The sequence below is a fragment of the Torulaspora globosa genome, chromosome 8, assembly GCF_014133895.1.
Source record: "Torulaspora globosa chromosome 8, complete sequence".
In the NCBI taxonomy this organism is placed as follows: Eukaryota; Fungi; Ascomycota; class Saccharomycetes; order Saccharomycetales; family Saccharomycetaceae; genus Torulaspora; species Torulaspora globosa.
Window position 1 is genome coordinate 584,508 of NC_050734.1, and position 23,198 is coordinate 607,705.

At 43.9% G+C, this 23,198-nt stretch overlaps 11 protein-coding genes and 1 non-coding gene across 12 annotated transcripts; 7 read left to right on the forward strand and 5 right to left on the reverse strand.

Moving 5' to 3' along the window:
- Nucleotides 1–21: 21 nt before the first annotated feature.
- On the reverse strand, nucleotides 22–2,334 carry COG3 (Golgi transport complex subunit COG3; the record flags this gene model as incomplete). Its single annotated transcript, XM_037285729.1, has 1 exon — nucleotides 22–2,334. One exon carries the CDS (start codon nucleotides 2,332–2,334, stop codon nucleotides 22–24), a length of 2,313 nt encoding a protein of 770 aa, XP_037141625.1.
- Nucleotides 2,335–2,567: 233 nt separating this feature from the next.
- On the reverse strand, nucleotides 2,568–2,897 carry PET100 (Pet100p; the record flags this gene model as incomplete). The annotated part of the gene is made up of 1 exon (XM_037285730.1): nucleotides 2,568–2,897. One exon carries the CDS (start codon nucleotides 2,895–2,897, stop codon nucleotides 2,568–2,570), a length of 330 nt encoding a protein of 109 aa, XP_037141626.1.
- A 361-nt stretch (nucleotides 2,898–3,258) lies between these two features.
- Nucleotides 3,259–4,263, forward strand: MYG1 (Myg1p; the record flags this gene model as incomplete). The annotated part of the gene is made up of 1 exon (XM_037285731.1): nucleotides 3,259–4,263. One exon carries the CDS (start codon nucleotides 3,259–3,261, stop codon nucleotides 4,261–4,263), a length of 1,005 nt encoding a protein of 334 aa, XP_037141627.1.
- Nucleotides 4,264–5,142: 879 nt separating this feature from the next.
- On the forward strand, nucleotides 5,143–11,340 carry BEM2 (GTPase-activating protein BEM2; the record flags this gene model as incomplete). Its single annotated transcript, XM_037285732.1, has 1 exon — nucleotides 5,143–11,340. The coding sequence occupies one exon, from the start codon at nucleotides 5,143–5,145 to the stop codon at nucleotides 11,338–11,340; it is 6,198 nt and encodes a 2,065-aa protein (XP_037141628.1).
- A 242-nt stretch (nucleotides 11,341–11,582) lies between these two features.
- On the reverse strand, nucleotides 11,583–12,572 carry OXA1 (membrane insertase OXA1; the record flags this gene model as incomplete). Its single annotated transcript, XM_037285733.1, has 1 exon — nucleotides 11,583–12,572. One exon carries the CDS (start codon nucleotides 12,570–12,572, stop codon nucleotides 11,583–11,585), a length of 990 nt encoding a protein of 329 aa, XP_037141629.1.
- A 454-nt stretch (nucleotides 12,573–13,026) lies between these two features.
- On the forward strand, nucleotides 13,027–13,917 carry PET122 (Pet122p; the record flags this gene model as incomplete). Its single annotated transcript, XM_037285734.1, has 1 exon — nucleotides 13,027–13,917. One exon carries the CDS (start codon nucleotides 13,027–13,029, stop codon nucleotides 13,915–13,917), a length of 891 nt encoding a protein of 296 aa, XP_037141630.1.
- Nucleotides 13,918–13,931: 14 nt separating this feature from the next.
- On the forward strand, nucleotides 13,932–15,446 carry HG536_0H03320 (2-aminoadipate transaminase; the record flags this gene model as incomplete). Its single annotated transcript, XM_037285735.1, has 1 exon — nucleotides 13,932–15,446. The coding sequence occupies one exon, from the start codon at nucleotides 13,932–13,934 to the stop codon at nucleotides 15,444–15,446; it is 1,515 nt and encodes a 504-aa protein (XP_037141631.1).
- An 87-nt stretch (nucleotides 15,447–15,533) lies between these two features.
- SHU2 (Shu2p) lies at nucleotides 15,534–16,292 on the forward strand (the record flags this gene model as incomplete). Its single annotated transcript, XM_037285736.1, has 1 exon — nucleotides 15,534–16,292. The coding sequence occupies one exon, from the start codon at nucleotides 15,534–15,536 to the stop codon at nucleotides 16,290–16,292; it is 759 nt and encodes a 252-aa protein (XP_037141632.1).
- Nucleotides 16,293–16,530: 238 nt separating this feature from the next.
- On the forward strand, nucleotides 16,531–18,912 carry UBP3 (mRNA-binding ubiquitin-specific protease UBP3; the record flags this gene model as incomplete). Its single annotated transcript, XM_037285737.1, has 1 exon — nucleotides 16,531–18,912. One exon carries the CDS (start codon nucleotides 16,531–16,533, stop codon nucleotides 18,910–18,912), a length of 2,382 nt encoding a protein of 793 aa, XP_037141633.1.
- A 97-nt stretch (nucleotides 18,913–19,009) lies between these two features.
- Nucleotides 19,010–19,083, reverse strand: HG536_0Htrna11V. Its single transcript has one exon. It is a non-coding gene; the product is annotated as a tRNA-Val (tRNA).
- A 686-nt stretch (nucleotides 19,084–19,769) lies between these two features.
- CUE3 (Cue3p) lies at nucleotides 19,770–21,548 on the forward strand (the record flags this gene model as incomplete). Its single annotated transcript, XM_037285738.1, has 1 exon — nucleotides 19,770–21,548. One exon carries the CDS (start codon nucleotides 19,770–19,772, stop codon nucleotides 21,546–21,548), a length of 1,779 nt encoding a protein of 592 aa, XP_037141634.1.
- Nucleotides 21,549–21,608: 60 nt separating this feature from the next.
- On the reverse strand, nucleotides 21,609–22,973 carry NSA1 (ribosome biosynthesis protein NSA1; the record flags this gene model as incomplete). The annotated part of the gene is made up of 1 exon (XM_037285739.1): nucleotides 21,609–22,973. One exon carries the CDS (start codon nucleotides 22,971–22,973, stop codon nucleotides 21,609–21,611), a length of 1,365 nt encoding a protein of 454 aa, XP_037141635.1.
- Nucleotides 22,974–23,198: the final 225 nt, after the last annotated feature.

The window sequence follows — 23,198 nt, forward strand, 5'->3', positions numbered from 1 at the left end:
ACGGGCGCAGATTCACCGAGTCTATAGCCCTTCATTATCTTCTACTCTTCTTCTTGTTAGCCTGCCAATAATGTCATTAACAAAGCCAATAAAAACATCATCGTACATCAACTCTGATATTGCAGACTTATTCAGGACGCCTTTATCGGCTTCCTCGCTCACTTTTTCGAAGAATTCACTGTAGTGCTGTGCTGCGACCTCTTGAATCGCATCCATCAAACTTGCTACAACATCTCGGTCCTCGATGAACGTCGAGATCTGGGCATGGATTCGAGGCAGCTTTTCCTCCAACTGCGACCGAAGGGTGTAGTTATTGTCCACAATGGATCTTGAATCGCAATTATCGACATCAAGGGCTGCGCCAAAGAGCTGAGCGGAAGCTGTTTCAGTGAAATCTCGAATAATGGTACGCAGTTCGCTAATCAGCTCTGAGCGAGCATCAACCATGTTATTGACTACTCTAGGAACCAGTGCCTTTGCCATGCCAATAACTGAAGACTCTTGACCTCTCAGGCTCTGGCCCCCTGTCTTGAAGAACGCTTCCACACCGGAGAAGTCGAGGTATGTCTCATTCACTGTATATTGAATATTAAAATTCTGAATCTCTTGGCGTAGCAACAGCAAGTTGCTCAAGTAAGATAACTTAATATCCAGGTTATTAGATCCGCCAGAGGAGGTTTTGACTGTGTTATAGGCCTTTCTCAGGGAAAGTATACAGTCATGGACGATGTGGTGAGCCAGATCGTCAAATACCGCGGCGTTCAGCATTTCATATATTTTTGAAAGCAGAGCCAACGATGTGATTAGAGGAGGATAGTACAATTCGAGTTTATCGACCACAGATGCTTTATCGCTGTCGGCACAATGCTGAGTGACATTAGACAGATAAGCCTGGACTATTGGATCGGTTTTAGTTTCACGAACATTCGCTTCCTCATTCGGTCTGCTTCTCCTGCGAGAGATGATGAAAGAGTCCTTCGACGGCATGTAGCCTACAATATGTTGCTGGATATAAATTTGTACCCTGAGTATCAACCTCGCCTGCAACTTCTGAACAATTGGTTCAAATATTTTCTCAAACTGTACATCTGGGAATTGGGCGCGGTATTCTTCAGAACCATCCTCGAACTGGTAATACTGCCTAAACAATGTAACAGAGTCACAGAGCATCGAGATATCAGTTTCTCTCAGAATTTTTGCTCTCACGGAATCATATAAAGGATCGCAAAGCTGGCATAACCATTGGGTAGCTCTCTCGCGGGTATACTCTTTGCCATGAAACTTCGTAAACAGGGCAAATTCATCGCTACACAGTCTTTCAAAATAAGTTTTGCTGTTTTGAATAAAATATACCAGATTCATCTTGTCCCCATCAAATGTCTCGTCGAGGTAGTGGCGGATGATTGGGGTCAACAAACTCGTGCGGGTTTGAAAGTAATTCTCAAAGCAGTCATTTAGTATGGCGCCAAGTTCGTCATGATATTTTGTATGTTTGACACTGTGAACTCTTGATATAAGTTCTGCGATCCTCGTGTAGTACTCCTGGGAAAGCTGCTCAAATTTGTTGTACACAAGCGCTTCTCTAGAGATTTGCGATGAAGAGGAGGCCGATTTCAATCTTTCGTTTATACCACTGCAAGTCTGCCTCAGCATACCACTCAGATAATTTGCAATCAGCTCACATGCTTTAATGAGGCATCGCTTGAACCTAATGCTGTAAATCTCCGCTTCTGCTAAATCCTGATGATCTTCAAGGAAAAACAAAGACTGATCAATTGTATCCAGCATTTTGTTAAACGAGTTTTTCCTGACTAGATTTGGCGATGATGCATAGTTCAAACGACGCATTATTGGATCAAGGGCCGTAAAATATCCCATAATCCTGGGGATATCTCGGTGCAACTTGGACAGTTGTTCATATTCTACATAGGTATCCCTAGTTCTTCCGATAAAATCGCTAGAGCTGGAGGAGATTTGTCCAAAGGTGTCAATCGCTTCTTCCAAATGGTCTTGAACTTTGGATACCTGTCGCAAAATAGTGTCGTACTTCTCAACTTTCACGTTCAACTCTTGCAGATACCGATTGTACCGATCATAACGGTCTAGTGTTGCAGATTCCTCGGAAGATTGAGTAAGCTTGTATTCCCTTGGACCTCCCTCGGTCACTAGTGCCAGCTTTTCGAGTTTGTTTAACAGATAGCTATCATCAAGTAATTGCGGCAATTCTTGGTAATCGAGTCCACCGGTCCTTGAGGCAATACTAGAGACTATTGAGCTTCTTCTAGTCCTGTTCATGAGAACACTATCGACGCTATATGTCTGACAGGATACCATCAAGCACTAAATAACAGTCAATATCCATCCATTATCAACAACAATTGAAATCGTTGATTGTGACTTATATCCTAACTTTATGGCCCATGAATCTAATTGATGCTTACATATGTGTCATTCATGTCTTCTCCAACCCTCGACGCCTGTAGCCACTCGATATCGTGTCCTGCCTCTCCAAGGCTCTATGTACATGCAAGGAATTCCTTCTCCAATCACCGGCCCAAACTGGGTTCCTATGTGGATTTGTTGGCTAGTGCAAGCTCTTCCCTTATCTTTGCCTTTTCAGCTTGAATGTCAATTCCAAGCTCTTCTTCTAGCTTCTTCTCTAACCGGAGCCTCTTCTCGAGCCTTTCTTTCTTCATCCTCGCAAGCTCTGCCTTGATCTCATACGGCTCCTTGGGTATCTTGTTCAGAGTCTCAGGATCTGGATAGAATCCTGGCACATTAAGCTTCTTATCCGTATCAGTGCCGATGTAATACATCACCGCAACAGGGGCAAGCAAACAGAACGAAAACCTGAAAATCTCTAGCTGTGATCTGGTATACTTAAAGGGAAACTTCATGCCCGAACACTATAGTCTCAGCAATGTCCCAATCGTAGTGGGAAATATCCTCAGCATCTCAGACACCACTCTAGTAATACTCATTGCAGAAGAAACCTCCGGTAAAATGCAGTAGTTGTTAATATTACCCGGCCTAAACACGTGATGCTTCGCCGATATGAACCAGCTATTGATCACTAGCGGTTATACCTATCATATCACCCGCTGACCCATTTAACGGTTTCTGCTGACCTCCTTCTTGCGTGTGAGTCTGGTTTGAACATTGTCTTAAGGCGATGAGCTTCTTCGGCTCATGAAAAAATTTCGAAAACAATCGAGGACCTCGATGGGATGAAGAGATTCACTCGCAACTCTAAGCTAGATGTCTAACTTCAAGAGATTGAAAGTCGACAAAATGGTAGGCCAAATCTGTACTCATTCAGGGTCCTTCCACGCGGATGAAGCGCTCGCTGTTTACATGCTGAAATTGTTACCACGGTATAATGACGCCAAGGTTGTAAGATCGAGAACTCCTGCCGACTGGGATCAAAGCGATATTGTAGTGGATGTCAGCGGGAAATACGATGGTGTCAAGTTTTTCGACCACCATCAGCGTGAGTTCTTCGAGACATTCGACGATAATCATAAGACAAAACTTTCTAGTGCCGGTTTGGTCTATAAGCATTTCGGGCGTGAAATCATCAAAACTGTCCTTAGCGACGTCAGTGATGGCGATCTCGGCATCCTGTATCTGAAGGTATACAAGCAGTTCATCGAGGCCCTGGATGCCAATGACAATGGTATAAGCAAATTCGATGCGGAAGAACACAGCATCAAGCCGAAGTTTTCAGATTCTGCTATCACTATTCCCGGTATCATTAGCAATATGAACCCTAATTGGAATGATGATTGCTCGCCAGAAAAATATGACGAACAATTTTTCAAAGCCAGCGCTTTCATTGGTGGTGTCTTCGTCGATTTAGTCAATGGATATGGAAAATCGTGGCTACCAGCGAAAAGCCTGGTTCAGAAAGCTTTAGAGAGCCGTATGGATGTCGACAAGAGCGGGAAAATAATTGTCTTGGACCAATTCTGCCCGTGGAAGGAACACCTTTTCGAAGTGGAAAAGCAAATGGGCATCGTCGATGAAATCCAGTTCGTCTTGTTCGAAGACAGCAGCAAGACTTGGAGAGTCTCGACCATACCAATCTCTGCGAACTCCTACAAGTTCAGGAAAGGGCTTCCAGAACCTCTAAGAGGCCTGAGAGACCAGGAACTGAGCGAAAAATCAGGAATCCCAGAATGTGTCTTTATCCATGCTGCTGGCTTCATTGGCGGAACAAAGACCAAAGAGGGAGCTCTAAAAATGGCCAAGATGTCTTTATAAAGGCCGGCTGTTATCTTTTAAAGTAACATAATATTGAATATACAACTGCTTGTCTTGTATGAGTGAGTATCTTTAAAAAGCCGGTGGCGCTTGCCGTTTTTCTTAGTATTTAGCCGCCGAGGTAATAAAGCGTAAACAAGGGAAGACTTTAAGTCGCACAAGTCACTACAAACAAACTTGTTGACCGCCGTCGCAAACCCTAGGGACATCCCTAGTAAAACTCAGTTATTGGGATTTACAAAGGAGTGATTTGCTTACTGATTCCGACAATAGCACTAGGAATCCAGGATTCTAGGCAGACCGGAAAAAATGCAGCAGCAAAGAAGATGAACTACAAGAGGTGAGGCAGCGAGACGTTATTTCGATGCCTAAAGTCACAAGAGCTAGGAACTTCGAAAGTTGCTAGCGATGCCCTAGCAGGTGAAAGAGAGCACCAGAAGAAAGAAAGAAAAAAGAGAGAACAATAATCGTCAAGATATCTGCAGTGTTTGATGTAATACGAGGACTCACTAACATCAAAAGACCGCAGATGCTATTGAATGCTCCTTTGTCCAGTATGTTTCAGATGTAGGCGACACATTCCGCGTTGAGCGGTTTCCCTGTCCTAACGGAGGACGATGGACAAAATACGTCGCTTAACGTGGACTTCACGTCAAAGTTGGTGAATTACCCTCACAATGGTCGAACAACGGATTGCGAGTTGGTTCCATTATTTACCTAGCTGGCACTTCGCGTGGTAGTATTGAAATCGCCTCACGGAAAAAGCCGTTCTCCTCGTTTCAATCAATACCAGGAATCGATTTATCCCAAGCTTGAGTCTCTAGAGGGACTGTATTCATTGTTCACCACGGAACTTTAAGAGTTGAAGGTGGGGTGGCTATGAAGGGATTAATATGGCCGTCAAAGAATAAAAAACACTCCGGCCAAGGGAGTACTTCTCCCAGTGTCTCTTCATCATTGAGTCGTTCGAAAAATACATCATCTACACGCTCACTTTCACCCTCAACATCGACTTTGCAATCGAAGAGGAATAATGCTTCGGGCAGTAGTCATGGTCCTTTGGAAAAGAATGCTAGCGGGAACGAACATCAGGAAGCCTATAACAATAGACGGAAGAGTTCAGCTACCCTTTCGCTGAGAAACCATTCTAATCCAAGCAATAATCGATCTTCGGGAAGCGTTTATTTGTTAGATTCTAACAGCAAGTCGATGAAAAGCATAGCATCATCAGGTCATCGTTTTGAAGAGACTTCGATGTTTTCTTCTGGATCGATTACCCGTGGTTCTTCATCAGAGACAGATGTCAACACCAATGCTAATGGTTCTGAAGTGAATCTTAACCGAAACCAAAGTTCAGCCAGAGATGATCCTCCCTCGACAGAACAGTCTAATTATGCGCGGGATCAGAATTCTAAGCAGGATGAGGAAAAGAACATCAGATCATCAGCTAACACTGCAATATCAACAGAATACAGGGTGAGCCTTAATAAGGATAATTATGACTCGATCGTTTTCAAATCGGGATGGCTCAACAGATCAAATCACATGTCGGCCTCGATCTCAACTCATCACTTGAGATCCGCTGGTCATTCTTCACACACTAATAGAGAAAGTCGATTTTATCATGACGCTCCAGAGCCGCATAACAACATCCCAGAGTATCGGGTACATCGAGCGCAGCTGAAGGGGCCTGTACTAAATTTTTATAAAAGTGGTTTACCTAGCAATGTGAAATATTTTGATCCCGCTGCTGGTGGTTCAAGAGAAGATGCTACTTTACCTTCTACGAGCAGCTCATCAGGAACCATTACCGAGAAACAACCTGAGGAACAATCATGCGCTATCGAATATTTGAGCGATCAATATCCCCACCCTAAAGCGAAATTAGATAGTGGCGGTAAAATTGTCGCTGGAAATGTGGAGAGCTTGTGCCATACAGTACTTTTCGCTCACTCGAAAGGTACAACCAATGATATCAAGAATCAGAGGAGTATTATCAATCTCATACTCATCTTGCCTCTGATAGACTATTTCAGCAAGTTTTTACGAATGTTCACTTGTTTTGGACTAACTTTTACTAAACATCCTTCGAAAGTCTCTAACAGCTCAAATCAGTACTGCAACATCTCACCCCAAGTTGATAATCTGATGACCGAAAGACTGGGACTAGTGGTGAAGACGATACTAGAGATGTTCCCAAGTTTTTTATTGGATGATGAAACCTTCCAAGAAGTTATAAAGCTTTTGGATACTATATCCCTGCATAATGACGAGATTTCGAATTACCTGAAAATTGCTGTCGCCGATAAGCACAATGAACTCAGTAACATTACCGCCTTCAATCGAATGGGAGTATCACAGGGCAATTCTAATAAAGAACTTGAAAATCGGAGAGCCAAACTTCTAAGGGATTTGATGACCGTTGAGGATTTCCTAATAATGGATCTTGACAAACTAGCGATGGAAGTGCATGAAATCAATCTGAAATTTGATGCAGTATGGGCACCCCGGTTTGATTATTCGCTTCTTTATGATTGCAAATACATCAACGGTGATATCGTTGCGCTAAATCCTTTAACTTTTAACAACCAGAAGAACGTTCACTTTTTAGGCAGACTGCTGACTTGTCATCTTTTGTCAAATGACCGCAAGGCCAATCGAAATGCGAAACTTGGAGCTAAAATTCTCACCAAATGGGTTGAATTTGGTGGAAAATTTGAAGCTTTGGGTGACATGGTTTCTTGGTTGGCTGTTGCGACAATTGTCTGCTCTATACCTATTCTGAGACTGAAGTCTCTATGGACACACGTCCCCGAGAACATACTGAGGACCATTTTTAAAGATTGGATCCCAACCATTGCTCAACTGGATAGAAGACATTTATCTTCAAAATCTACCACCAGCGTCTTCATTCTAGCACCGCCAAATCTGGATAATCCTTTTATCAAGTCCAACGTCATCTCATATTTTGGTGATCTGATGATACACGCAGATGACTTACCTTCAGACACAAAGTTTAAATATTTGGAAAGAAAAGTCAATAGAACCAAGAATGCTTTTTTCAAATGGCAGGAACGCTTACAGAAAATAAAGCCTGGCAGTGGCGAAGTTAACTCCAAGACTAAAGACTTTAATCCCGATGAAAGCAATATATGTCAGTTTTGGAGATACCATCTATCTCAGACCTGCTTAAATATCGATGACATTATGAAGCTAAGTCTTGCCTATGAACCACCACAAATAGACCAAGAAAGCTACTCCAACGTTGGAGTTCAACGTAGTCCACTTTCAAGTGGTAGCTTTCTTCCAATTCTATTCAATGAGGTTTGTCCGAGCTACTCCCTTTTTCCCCAGGATTCATTGATAGGCGCGGCGGGCGCTTCGGATTCACAAGATCCGTCTAATGACCGTTCAGGCCCTTCTGAATCAAGCTTCAATTCAGCTGGACAGTTCTCCACAGATTGCTTATCATCGAGTTCGCCCAACAACTCGAATAGAATTGTGTGGGCGGAGAAGCATATCACGGGGCTCGAGCAAATCGATGCGCCATTGATGAAAGAACTCTCTTCGAAACAATCTAATAGGCAGCATATGTTGAAATGCATCCGTGATGCTTTCAATGTTGACAGTGACATTTTTCATGTCGCTGACGATCTAATTTTCAAATCATTGAATGATTTTGATGTTAATTCGAGGCCTTCCAGTGTGGTCATAGAAACACCCAAAAGATTCTCACAGCAATCTTTGAATAATGGCAACCATGTAAGCCAAAGGGACATTGAAGACACTCCCAGCAGACTAAGCCGAACACTTGAGAATATGGACTTTTTCAGCAATATAGGAAAAGTATCTGAGACTCTGAAAGAATCTGTTATTGAGGTCGTGCTAAAATCAGGCTCCTTAGAAAGGCTATACGATCTTCTGGTTTTGACAGCTAGTGTATTCTCCAAGCTAATAGATACCAAAGATTTGGAAAAGTATTACCAACACAAGAGACACCGGTCGCAACTAGGCGCCAATCGCAGCTCTTTTATGGAAGCAGACTCTATAGGGCTACTTGATTATGCATTTGTGAAATTGACCATGGACATGGACGTTTACACAGAAACATTCTTCAATTCATATAAAAGCTTCGCAACTACAACATCAGTGATCGAAAATTTAGCCAGGCGGTATGTAGGGGCCAAAAGTTGCGCCTTCTCAATATCGCAGTGTTTGAACGCTACTAGTGGGTCCAAGGTTCAACAGTTCGAGAATATTCAAAATGGTAAAAAATTCCCCGTTTGGGATACAAAGGTAGGTAACGATGACAGTGTTAGCGCACTAATCTGGGTTAAAATACAAGTTGGGGCTGCCGAGGCATTGCTAAATCTGGTTGAACACCATTACGCTGACTTCACTGACGATATGAAGTCAAATGCAACTCTCCTGGATTTTCTCAAAGTCATGGAGCAAGATGTCACTAGTGAATGGCCTAAACGAATAAGGAAAGTTAAAGAGAGTGATCATGTCGACGAATTGAGTGAAATAGAGAGCCTTGTCTCCAGTTTACATGATCTTTTCAACGCTGTAAGAAGTTGCTACCAAAAGCAGTTGTACAGACCTTTGGGTATCGACAGAACTTTCAGGAAAGTTACAGGTCTGCTTAACTCTTTTCATAAGATGTCGCTCACGGATTATAACAAGTACCTGAGCTCCAATGATTTTGATGATCCAATGATCACCAGCTTTCGCCAATTGAAATTTGATCAATATGAGAGCATCATAAACTGGATCTATTCTATGGACTACTTTATTTTCAAGAAGTTTCAATTTGCCACCAAGCAGGATTGGTTCGCAACATTTCAAAAACTAGAAGCTACTTCATGCGAGTCGCTCACGTCGTTATATTGCTTACCTTTGCATTCAGTCTCGTACAATCTTATTACCTCAGGATCAGCACGCTTAGACGATTTAGAAGTTTCCAATGTTTTCGCATGGATATCCAATCTTGATGGTAACCCTGCGGACGGGACTCAACCAGTACTCAACAAATTACCTGAAGCAATACAGCTTCTGATAAAACTGCATATGTCCTTAACAGTTTTTTTCATGATAGAAGTTACAGATCTCGAGAAATCCGTAGAAGATCGTATCAATACATGTGCTGTTGTGCTACAAATTTTGAAGTACGTGCGTTGGAAAAATTCATCGCTTGATCTCTTCAAAGCAGACGGCGAGGGTTCAGTTTCCCCCCATATCCCATCGTTTATCGAGACTGCTATTATTAATGCTACTGTATCACCTGAATCTCGATATTACGAACATGCCTGGAGCTCCGCCTACGAATTACTATCATCTTCCCGACACCGTTCTCCAGGAAAGATAAGTACATTACTGATCGAAATTAATGACGAGAATATTAAATCATTTAGTGACTTTGATGAAGCCCATATGTTGAAACCCAAGAACCTCTGTCCGTGTCCAGGTTGGATTGTGCAACGCCTCTTAGAGATCTCCCAGTTTGTTCCGAATATGAGTATAATGAATTCTAAACTTATCAACTTCGATAAGCGAAGATTTGTTAACAATTTTGTTTCAAATATTCTTGATCTCACTGCCTCGCTTGAGGAGGACATCACAAGCCATGGCAATATCCCGTTTAGTATTTCACTTTTCCAAAGTTTCATCGATCCTGCAAAAGCTTTCAAGCGAAGCGCAAGAAACCTTGCAATGGCCGAAGGCAAGCTGTTAAAGTATCAAGAAAAAGGACTTTTCAATGAGATTCTGGCACAGGAGATAGACAAAACTAAGCGTGATCACAAGAAAATCGAGATCTTGAGTGCGCAGGAACGCGATATAAAAAGATCGGCGATTCTTCAGCAGATGATCCAGCGAAAGCAGCGAAGCTCTGTTATTATCCCAAGCTTGCAAAGAAATGATGTGGCTTCTCCGCCATTATCGAAAATTCCTTCTTCTGCCGCTTCATCTTCACTATCTAACACCTCTAGGGATAAAAGGAGCTCTGCCGCATCTTATGGCTCCAGAAATTCCGTCATCTCAACTTCAGGACACAATCATATGGGAAAAAAAATTGGTGGATTCTTTAAAAGACCATTTTCCATCGGAGGATTTAACTCTTCCGCCTCAAGCAGCTCCCTGAGTAGCATCTTAATTCCTGGCATTCAAGATGACGGCTCTGTTTCTCCTGATAATTTACCAGCTTTGGATCCGTCAACAATGCAAGACCAAAAACCCGTTTTTTCTATTAAAACTTTCGAGATAAAGTCTATTATAGAGGTTGTTAATCATCAAAGAGATCCAGCACACCTTTCATCGTTCAAAATTTTGATGCATGATGGGCATGAGCACATGTTCCAGGCTCCGAACAGAAGGGACCTGGTGGAGTGGATTGAGATGATAAAAGCTTCAAAGAGGTATGCCTTTCACTCGAAGAAATATAGAGGCCAAACGCACAATAAGCTCTTTGGGGTGCCGCTTGAAGATGTATGCGAAAGAGAAGGTACGAATATCCCCACTATTATAGTGAAACTACTGGAGGAAATAGAGATACGAGGCCTCGAGGAAGTCGGGCTTTATAGAATTCCAGGTTCAGTGGGTAGCGTAAACGCCTTAAAGAACGCTTTTGATCAAGAGGGGGCTGTCGGGAACTCCTTCACTTTGGAGGATGACCGGTGGTTCGAGATCAATGCAATAGCAGGCTGCTTCAAGATGTATCTGCGGGAGCTGCCCGATTGTCTATTTTCGAATGAGAGAATTGATGATTTTGTTCAATTGGCCTTCCAGCTGAAGACCTCCGAAATAACTGAAGAAGCTTACAGGACGAGAATGATAGCCCTGTTGCAGGAGCTACCATCCTGCTATTATCACACATTGAAATTGATCTTTTTTCACTTGAATAAAGTTCATCAACACATGCATAAGAATCGTATGGACGCATCGAATTTGGCGATTGTATTTTCTATGAGCTTTATTAATCAGGACGATCTGACGAACAGCATGGGCTCCACCTTGGGGGCTGTACAAAGTATTTTGCAATGTTTCATAAAGTCGCCTGGCGACTATTTTAGTGTTTGACTTGCATTGCATAATGGCTTCTCACTTTAGCATTCGATGAATGTGCTATCGCATTCTTCCTCCTAAAAGATATATATGTTTATGTATACATGTCGTGAAGAATTTAGTTGCATTCAACAATTTATCGTTTCAAGTATACCATGATTGAAGAATTGAGATCTTTATGTGATCAGCCCTGATAATGTTGTGATTTAGTTTACCTAAAGGTTATTTACAAGAGATCAATATGTGGCGACATCCGGCTAATTCGATCTGTTGAAATCAGACTTGTGAACAATTTTGATCTTGGAATTTTTCTTCAGCTCTTTCGATAACTCTTGTAGCTCCTTCTCTTTGTCTTGCATGGCCTGTCTCCTTTGTGCTTGCTCTCTAGCTTTGGCCATGTTTTCTCTGAAGGTTTCAATAATGCCCTTAGGAGGACCATCGGATGTCTGAGGGTGCTTCACGACATCTGCAATGTTCAGCTTCTTTCTCACCCATTTATTCCTTAAAGTTAGAGTTTGAAGAACTGAGAACATACCATTAACAGCAAAGTATAGCACAACAGCTGCGGAAAGATTCATTGTTGCGGGAATAGAAACTAATGGCAAGATAGTAAAAAACCTCTTCATAGCGGGAGAGAATTGTTGAGCACCGGTCTCTCCACCAAGTCTTGTGAATGAGATAAGAACAGCGGCAGTAATAACCTGTAGACCAAGGTAAGGATCTGCCTGTGACAGATCGGTAAACCAAGCGACACCTTGGTTGACAAACCCATCCACAGGATGATTTGCCATGGCTCGCAAACCGCTAAAGAAACCCAGAGCAACAGGAACTTGTAGCATAGGCGCCGCCAACCATCTGTTCTTTATGCCATGGTCGCTGAGAAGCTTCTTCCTCTGCAGAGCGTATTTCTGACCTTCAGACAACTCAGTACTGGACATTAGCTTCGAGTTTATGGCATCTAGTTCAGGCTTTATATGAGAATTGCGAGCAATGGTATCAGACGACTTCACATATAGAGGAAACATTAGCAGACGAACGGCAATCGTCACAGTACAAATCGTTCCCCACCAAGGTAAGCCTGTGTAAACGTGCACGGTTTCCAGCATGTGCTGAACTAAGTCCGGAGGCCACCACCAACTCTTGGCTAACCCAATACTCTGCAGATACCCAATGTGGCTAGATGCCTCGCCGATCACCTGAGAAGCTTGCTCAGATATGCTGCTCGTCACATTGTTCAACTCATCCATAGAAGGCAGCTGAGTCTGTATCTCGGATATAGAAGATTTACCAGCATCCGAAGAATTGTAACGGATTGTTACCAAATTTGATGCTCTGAATGCAATAGGCACTTGAGCTGGTCCCAGACCGCCTCTAGCTGTCTGATAACGTACTGTCAGTATACGAAAGAGCCAGAATATGCTAAAATCTCGGTACTTAGCCTAGATAGACATACAATTCTCGCAGTGGAGCGTAAGATCGACGTTCTCAACATCTTGAGACCTTAAATGAGTCTCCAAATCGTCTTCTTCTGTTACTTCTTCGCTCTTTGGAGGTTCATCTACGCTCAAGTAATTTTAAAGGCCAGATTTTTCACATCTGGCATCTATTGATGAGCAAACTCATCAACTCTACAACTTCAACCCATCGTGAGTCCTTCTCATAGTTGCTCAGGCGCATTTAGTAGAGCCTGAGGCTGAGCTTATGAACAAGAGTCCGCTGGCCCGGAAATGCTTGAGCCAGGCTACCAGGAATGCGCTGTATCTGGATTGCCTTAACAGAAAATTCGACAAGGTGCTGAAGACGGTGCGATCTATCCCACCGAAGGACATGGACTACGCTTTTCTGCAGACATATCTGGCTAGAAGCTGCCATTGGGGTCATATGGCGTCTGTTTCTTATATATGGTATCGGTACGTGCTACGATCGAACGTGCTGATCATAAAGGCATCGTTGCTATGTGATATTGGCAATCTGTCTCTGAACGAAGGAAACCATTTCATACCAGCGCAGTTGCACGAATATTTCTCGAGGATCTACGGGAAAAGTTTGCCCATAGAGGAGCGCCAGTCGCTGGATTACGAACTGTCGCGCATAAAAGTTGAAAGCTTCGCAAAGGGCACCATTAATAAGACGAATTTCCGTGAGAAATGGAAAGTATTTCTGGAGGATATAGATCATCGGTTCCCTTCAAATATGACATTCAGAGCGAGAGATTTCCCGAACCTAGGGAGAAGTCTGCGACACGAGGAAAACGACCTGTTGATGGTTCTTCTATTCGGTCAGAACAAAATTGCAATCCATAACGCCAGCACTGGGCCCTTGCTCCTTAACTTGATTTTAATGTACTCGCCACAGAACGCATCCTTTAAGATCAGCTTATTTGAGAAGTTTTATAATGCACACCGGCTGCTAAATTACGATGACACAGTGACCATTCTCCTCCAATTGTGCAAAGGCGATCCTTATAATCTAGAGAAGATCAAAAAGTTTGCTGCAGATAACCTAGTGCCTTCGCTCTCGTCAATGGCATCCAAGACTCCTACAAATGAGATAACTGCAGATACATCTAAAGATTTTGTAAAGTCACGATAATACCCCCATTATATATGCCCAAGCAATGGCTTATGAAGATCGACGCAAAGAAGAGCTTCAGTAGCTTAGTCTTTAGTTTGCGACTTCTGAGCTTGATAGCGACAGTATTTAATCGGGTGACACTTCGAGGTTTTCAATTGCCCATACACGGTAAACATGTAAAAGAAGGTGAAGAAATGAGCATGGACCAACCTATTGCCATCAATTTATTCAAGGGACATCCCTCTTTCAGACTTTTGCCCAACAAACTGGTGTCTGAAGCAGCAGCAGAGCTGCTTGGGAGCGATTCGCGAGACTACGATGATGATACCGAGAATAGGCATCCATTGACCTATGGTTCGGATGAAGGGGCGCTGTGGGTCCGCGAGGCTATCACAAGGTTCAATAATGACGAGACGTTTCGACTTGCTCCTGATGACAGAGCAAGATCGAAGCCAGAGTTTCTGAACTTGAACTCTGGTGCGTCATACGGAATGCTCAGTATCCTGCTGCAGACTACCCTGGCACACACCGGTGTAACAAGGCAGGCATTCGTCGTTACGCCGACTTACTTTCTGATCAACGACTGTTTTGCAGATGCTGGTTTCTCCTCTAAAGTGACAGCAATCGATGAAGATAGCGATGGTATGATTAACCTGGGCCTATTGGAACAGAAACTGAAGTACTTCGAGAAGGGGACAACCGGCGATGATGATGAGGAGAAGCTGAAGGTTATAGTCAATCCAGAGAGATCGATTCCCAAGAAAGTGTACAAATATGTGATATACTGCATCCCGACGTATTCGAATCCCAGTGGTGCTTCATATTCAACCGAAATGAAGATGAAACTGATAGAGATTGCGCGCAAATACGATATGTTGATTATAGCAGATGACGTTTACGATATGCTTGACTTCACTCCTCCGTTCAGCTCGCTTCCTCATCCACAGAAAAGGTTTGTTCATCTGGACAGAGAGACCCTCGACGACCCAGACAGTTACGGCAATACGATCTCGAATGCCACCTTTTCAAAGTTGATTGCTCCCGGGCTGAGATTCGGGTATCACGAAACTGCTACGAGCAAACTGGCGCAGCAGCTGTCAAAAGGCGGAGCGAATGTCTCTGGCGGAACGCCATCACAACTGACCTCCATGATCGTAGGCACCATGTTGATAAATGGCTCCGCAGCAAAGGTCCTACGTGAGCTGAGAAGCACATACGCCGAACGAGCAGCGGTGTTGACCGACGCTGTGAGGTTATACATGCCAAGAGGCACTAAATTTGACAAGCCTGCAGGTGGCTATTTCAGCTGGCTGACTCTGCCACAAGGCTACAATGCCAAAGAAATAGGTCGAATCCTTCAGGAGAAATACGGCGTCCTAGTGGCTAACGGATCTAATTTCGAGGTCATCGGCGATGTCAGAAACTGGGGAGAATCGTCGATGAGACTGTCTGTGAGTTTCCTCGAACCCGACGACATTGAGAACGCCATCAAATACATGGGCCAAGCATGCTCGGAGTACGCGAAGAGCAAGAGTTTTGAGTTCTAGACTTTTATCGTCTCTTGTATAGTGATTCCTATAAGAACGCGTAAGCGATCTTACTTAAATACGGACGCCATCCAAGGCTGTAGAACGATGAAAAGCGATCGAACCATAAACTACTCCAGGCTATTTTCACAGCTAATTGGGAGAGATGGTCAGATGGACGACACGATAGCATCGTTCCTCTACTACCTTTTCCCCAGAGAGCTCTTCGTGAGGGCGCTATCGTTGATTGAATCATGCGACATGTTTATCTACCTCCTCGATACCAATCAGTGCGAGAAGAACCGCGGCCATACCAGCTCAGTCAGCACAGAGGCTGACAGCCCGTCTAAACCGAGCTCCGAGGGCAATTTCGACCCAGCAGACGCCGCCATTGGGCAAAGGTCCAACGCGACGAACAAGAAAGAGACAGACCCGCTTGTCAGTATGGCATATGAGAGCGGGCCGGATTATCTGCATCGACTGATTGTCAAATCCGACACGGACGGAAAGGCGCCCATCTTTGTGGATTTGCAGAATTGGTTCTGCTCGTGCGATGAGTACACCGACCTATTTGCCAAGGAAACGGCAGCGCAGCCAGACGACTACGTCTCGCGCCTCGTGAGGGACGTCGACGACGTCCAGGACTTCTCAGACGACAGGTTTGCCCAACTGGACGCCCACAGTCTGTGCAAACAGCGATATTTTCGCCATGACAAGGTGATGTGCGCGCATCTTCTGGCTTACTCAATCCTTCTGAGATCTTCCAAGAACGTCCTGAGATACTTCACCACCGTGAAACCACAGGTGCCCATGATCTCGGTCTCCAACATGGACGAATGGCTCAAATTACACATCAATCTGGTCTAGAAGCGTATTCAATACCGTCTACACGTGACCATTTTAAGTCGACAGTCAGAGTCTTAGAGATATTAAAAAATTTTCCAAGTTGTGAAGGATTCAGATCTAGCATTGGTAGTTTAGACCCTGGAGATCGAGCCGAGACGGTCATTTTGACCTTCAATTCTAGCGTCCAGAGTTCTATTAAGACTGGGCATTCTTTGACTTTTACGAAAAGAGCGAGGATCTTGTCGCAAGCGATTGTAAGATGTCAGCAGTGAATTCGCGCGATGGAGGTGACGAGTCCTACTCGATGTATCCGAAGAGTTCATCACCTCCGTTGCCAGCACAGGGTACTATGCATTTTCCTACCTACCAGCCTCCCGTTCCTATATATGCATACCCTCAAATGCCGTACATGTACGCGGGACAGACCCCAGGATATCCTTTCAACATGATGAACCAAAGTCAGATGCTGTATCAGGGCAACAGCAGTATGCCGCAAGGCAGTGGGGGCGGCTCGAAGAAGAAGTGGAATAACAGCAGCAGTGGCGGGTCCGGGCTGCCTAATGGCAGCGTATCGTCGGCCAAGACGCACAATTATCATCACCACCAAGGAAGTGCCACGTTCCATCCTCTGAACTCGTCCAACGGCGGATCTCCGGCTGCGAACACGGTTAATTTGGCTTCCCGGGCAGACCAATATAAGTTTGAAATCTCCAAATTGGACGGCTCGCCAGCAGGCAGCGAACGCAAATACCCCTTGTTGTTCAACAGCACGGAGGAGGAGTATGCTGTCGCCAGTAATAGGAGAAATGGGCTTAGAATGAAAGCGCTGGGAATATGCAATTTCGCATCGACTCAGAAGGGAGATGTTAAAGCCGTGGAAGTCGAGGATATTGACGCGGCAAGCTCTCCGGTTCACATCAATGGCACGAAAACCCCTGTCGAGTCAGATGTGGTCGCTCAGGTGGCAGGTGAAACCTCTGAGGCCAGCGGTGCTTCGACACCTGATTTAAGACCCACTGCTGCTGCCCCAGCTACTGTGAAAACGACTCCGAAATCCTGGTCAGCAATTGCTTCGGGGGCTATCTCGAAGAGCAAATCTTCTGCTGGCTCTGCTACAAGACAGGACGCCTCCAAGCCACTTGTTCAACAACCGGCATCTGCTCTGGCCCCACAGAAGAAGGACAAAAAATACATTCCTCCATCAACAAAAGGCATTGAGCCACTGGGATCCGTTGCATTGAGGATGTGTCTTGACCCAGACTACATTGATTACACTTTGAAGAACACTATCTTTGAGAAAAGTCTGCTTGTAAAGTCTATCGCGCCTAGAGGTATCATCAATAGGGCTAACATCTGTTTCATGAGCTCGGTTTTACAGGTGCTGCTGTATTGCAAACCTTTCATTAACATATTGAACGTTGTCAGTGCTAGAAAATTGAGCCCAAAAGCGGGATTGTCCCAGTGTACGCTTCTCGATGCTTGCGTTAACTTTTATAAGCAGTTCGACAGAGAAACTTTCGAGCAGGAGAAAAGCTCTGCGTCGAAGGGGAAGCAACAATCTCCCAATTCCGTGGCGTCCTTGGCAGATGCTATCAAGCCTGATGAATTTTACAGTGCTTTGTCGACTATCCCAAAGTTCAAAGACCTGAAATGGGGCCATCAAGAGGATGCTGAAGAGTTCTTGACTCACTTACTTGATCAACTGCATGAAGAGTTCATCTGTTCCATCGACTCTTTAACTGACAACGAGATCCAAAACTTGCTGCAAAGCTTAAACGATGAAGACTTGAAGATTTTCTTCATTCGCAATTTACCGAGGTACAAGAAAGCTGAATTTATCAAGAATCCGTCATCAGCTTTAAAGGAGATGGTGGCTAAATACGGTACTATCAACGAGGATAACGATGAAGATGGCAACGGATGGCATGAAGTGAGTGGTACGAGCAAAAAGGGAAAGAAAAATAAAACTGCAGCCAAAAGAACTGTTGAAATGGAACCGTCCCCCATGTCCTGCTTATTTGGTGGGCAGTTTCGCTCTGTTTTAGACATTCCTAATAACAAAGAGTCGCAATCGATCACGCTGGATCCCTTTCAGACCATTCAGTTGGATATCTCCGAAAGCTCCGTTAATGATTTAGAGACAGCTTTCAAGAAATTCAGCGAATTCGAATTGTTGCCATTCAAATCTTCTTCTGGGACTGATGTTCAAGCCAAAAAACAGACTTTCATTGACAAGCTACCGCAGGTGTTATTGATCCAACTCAAGAGATTCCAGTTTATTAGCAACCCAGATAAAGATAACGGTATGGTCAACTACAACGCATACAATGGTCGTATCGAGAAGATTTGCAAGAAAATCAACTACGGCCATGAACTTATAATACCAATCGAGTCGATATCCTGCAAGAATGCCCAGAGAGTTGAAGACAAGCAATATAGTTTATCTGGCATAATCTATCACCATGGTTCAAGTCCTGATGGAGGCCACTACACCGCGGATGTTTATCACGATGAGACAGACAAGTGGTATAGGATAGACGACGTTAATATAACCGAAGTACAAAAGGATGACGTCTTGAAAGGTGGAGAAGAAGGTCCCGGGTCGAGAACCGCATATATACTGATGTATCAAAAGAAGTAATTGCATGTAATTTTAATGGAATATCCTATGAAAGATCTGCTCTTCATATCAGATTGGAGTTCATCCCAGAAAGCACTGAGATATTCGGTGCAAAAAATGATTTCGCCCAGGATCGAACTGGGGACGTTCTGCGTGTTAAGCAGATGCCATAACCAACTAGACCACGAAACCATAGATGTTCGAGTTGATTTGAAATCAAGAGTCTGATGATTCAGTGATCTTAGGCTCATCAAGTTGCAATCTTTGGCGCCAGCATTCAACACTGAATGCTGGGCGTATCACTATTGCACTTTAGTAGCATTTCCTTTAGCTGCTGACAGGCTAATTTTTCGATTCAAAGTGCTGGTTTCTCAGGACTGAGGATCCGTTATTAAATGGGCTCCTGCTGTGGCCCATCTGCACTGCAGAATTACCATATTTAGTTCACTAGTCGAGAGTGGCTTGTAATGGCCATCGGTACCTTTTTTTCATTATACTATACTATAAAGCCAGTATCATTAGTTATAGTCATACTTGCTTATTTCGTTACAACATAAACTTCACTAACTAATGGATAATGGATCAAGATGTCGATAGAGAACTTACTTCATTGCAGCTGAATCTTGATCATTAAGAGTTCAATGTGGCTTCTTGCCTGGAGACTACAACTTCGACTCAGGTTAGCAAGACAGCTCCGTAAGTTTGCAGCTTTTAACTAGAATTGCTGTTAGACAGAGTGCATCTGAGTAGCTTACAGAGGAGCTTACTCTTAATATCTGTTTGTATTGTTGATTGCATAGCGATTGGTGCACTTTAGTACTTGAGATTATAAAATACACCAACAAGGCATCCTATCAAATATCGGTCAGAGCGAACCAATGTATAGGAGAAAGCCTGTGGAAATCAATGGTGATGTTGCCGAAATCTCTCTGCCAGTGGTTAAGTTCCCACCCTTCAAGTTGAGGGCATTGCTAATTGAAAAGGATCCGGTCGTTTGGTTACACTGTCTGGAGACGTATGTCAAGTATATGGACTATCTACTGCTCGAGAATAATATAGAGAAAGTGGATGAGATCACATATAATAATATCTGTCATTTTGTCAAGAGTTATCTGCATGAAATGGCAGAGGAAAAGGCAAAAGTCTTGAGCCTTGGTATGAATAGCGATGTTACTGAAGTACTGAACATTCTGAAGGATAGGATTTTGAATCTTCTCCAGAGATGCGGACTGCTTCATTTGCAAGTGCATGGTGACTCTCTTTGGGATTTGGTGAAAGTCTATGTGGATCAGAAAAGCTCTGTGGTAAGGGCATTGCTAGATGGTTCGTGCAAACCATCAATCAATACTCAAAAGGCGTCATTGAGCAGGATTTCTCAAGTTCAAAAGGGTTTGAAGCATCTTGTGGAGTCTGGTGGTTTCACTAGGGTGGATCTTAGAGCATTCGAAGATTTGCTTAGCGACACACCGCTGAAGACAACGCCGTTCGCAAAGCGGTTTCTAACTGCAAGTTGGTTGGAGACTTTGGAGGTTCTGTGGGCGAAAGGCCGAGGAAGGTTTAGTACCTTTGCCAAGCAGCTCGCAATCATTACGCTGTTTTCGGTTTCAGCGGAGGATATCTCCCGTACAACAAAGGACATGGGTCTGGCTACATTGGACACTGCTGAATTATATCCGTTGCTGGGGTCCTTGCTCCTCAGTGAAAATTTGAGGCAAATGAAACCAGCTTTGGTCTCCTCGCTGCCGCAGTTCAATGTCAATATCGAAGAAATCGCTTCGCCGCTGGATGAATCAGCACTTGCTGCAATTGCAGAGCTATTCCCGCATTTAACTAAACACCAACTGTCATATCTATTGCGGCAGTTCGAGGGCAGCGTCGAGATGGCGACGAATGCTATTTTCGAGGATCCAAGTATCATTGATGCGATACCGAAACAGGCACCAAGCGAGACTGACCATGCTGATGAGAACCAAACCAGCGAAGAGCTTGCGATTCACTCATCGAAAAAATCTTATTCATCAGAAAACGCTTCATATGGTACTGTCAACCAAGAAGTGCCTGATGAACTACGAAACAGGACTTTAACTAGAGCTATGCGATTGATATATCAGGCAGATGAAGACGAGCGTGACGACACTTATGATGAAGCTGAAGTGTCCCGATCAGTGGGTAAAATATCAATTGATGATGAAAACGAGAATGATAGTGCTTCCAATTCAAGTAAAACAACGGTCTCAGAGGCGGATAGAATCGAAGGATTTCTCTGGGAGTTGTTGAAGGAGGAAAGATCCCTGTTTGATAGATCTACGAGAGGTAGCAAGGTCAGGAAGTGGATGAAAAAGGAAACAAATTGGTCTGACGAACAAATTGAGGGATGGGCTCGTATGTTAGAAAAGTCGCCACAGCGTGCTAGAATTTTGGAGGAGAAGTTCATGTTCAGAGGAAACGTCAAAACGGGAAAAACTGCTTATGTCAAGAATCGGAATGATAATGAGATTAATAACATCCGGAATGATGAAGAGGTGCAAAAGGTCCCGAAAAAGAGCTCCACAACGCCGGCAGATAAGAAGAGGCAACATGCTAGAAACGAGAGAAAGAAGAGTTCTAAAGCGAATCATAACCGGAAAGCGGCTCACGATAAGAAGTTATCTAGGTAGGTACATAGTGTGAGAGGTTCAGAATTTCCGGGTTAATGTAGGGACCGAGCCGCGCTAAAGTTATCTTCTGGCTTTTTTTACTTTCTTTACACTTCCTCCATTATTCTCGAGACGCTCCCAGAGCTCATCATCTTGGGCTATGAGGGTTTCCTCGTCTTGAACCACTGATTTCCTTTTCGCAAGTTTCGGACCGCTATCGTCTATCTGTCCGATTTCTTCACTGTCGAGCATTACAAGAGAGTTTATTTTACTACCTGTGTAAACCTTGACGAGTCTTGAGCCTGTGGCCAAATCAAAGATACGGATATACCTGTCCAAGCCTCCCTGTAACAAGTATTTCTGTTTGTAAATTCCAAGGAAGGAAGATGCACCAGTGATGTCGCTTTTGCCAAATTTCATTATGGGTTTGCCGTCGATGTCAAATTTGTAAACGTTATGCTTGAGATCTGCGGTTACGAAGGAAAAATTAGCGAAATCTGCAACCTTCAAATTTCCTAGCTCCGTAATGTCTTCTCCAATTAGCTCCAGTGCCGTCAGAGGTTCTCGGTTGGGCAACAGATCTTTGTATGCAAGCGGCTTCCTTCCATGCTGGGTCCTGTAGTGGGCCAAATGAGACCAGTGAGTGACTACGACAAACTGATAATCTGGTTTACTCGGATCTGCATCTGACGGAGAGTAGGCACTTAAAAATTTCAAGCCTATTGGCCATACCGGCACTCTCAAATCCAATCTATCATTCTTGACATTCTTCGCTTCCCAAAACTGCGACAATGATGACCCATCTCTCTTCATCCGCACCAGCTTGACCAGATTCTCCTCGCCACCGTAACCAAACACGTAGTCCCCAGCTTCATTCGGTTCTGTATCGCACAGCTGTGCAAAATCAAGAGGAGCCTTCACTTCCAGAGTGCCGATCTTGGTTAATTTCTTTAGATTGTCCCCTAACTGAATTATGCTGATAAGTCCCGATCTAGTAGCCACAAAATATTCGTTATTTGAGCCAGGCAAGGGACATATACTAACAAATCCGTCGCTCAGTCTCACTCTCTTCTTTGACTTTTCGTAAAAGGGCGCTAGCCGTGAATTATCAAGCATTCCCGCTATCGAGTCAATAACTTCAAATTTGGATATTTCAAACGCACCGGTTGTGCCCTCCTTACTTCCATGCTCTGCATTTTCCTGTTCGCCGTCAATATGCTTTGTCCTTTCTATGCTCACCAACTCTAAAACGCCATTATTCCTTCCCAAAATCATCCGCCTACTAGAAATCACACATATTCTATCAATGGAACACTTCAAGCCTTGTAGCAAAGAGCTTTTTACGCTCAAGGGTTGCAAAGCAGTTTTCTTTGACGTGTCAGTGCCCGCATCGCAGATAACTTCCTTCAAAGACCCGTTGTCCGAGCAACCAGCGATCAATCTCATTGAGCCACCAGTTTAGGACAATGATCCCGGCTTCTAAGCGGTCAATGGCCACTATAAACTACCTTCATATCCTCTAGAATTCGCTTATTAGCAGCGATGAGATGCGATGAGCTCTAAAATTTTTCAAATTATTACCCGGCCAAGATACTTAACCTAGTCGCTTTAATATGGAAAGGGGCAGCTATTCAAGGCAGAGTGTTGCGCCTGTTCAATGGTAAAGAGCTG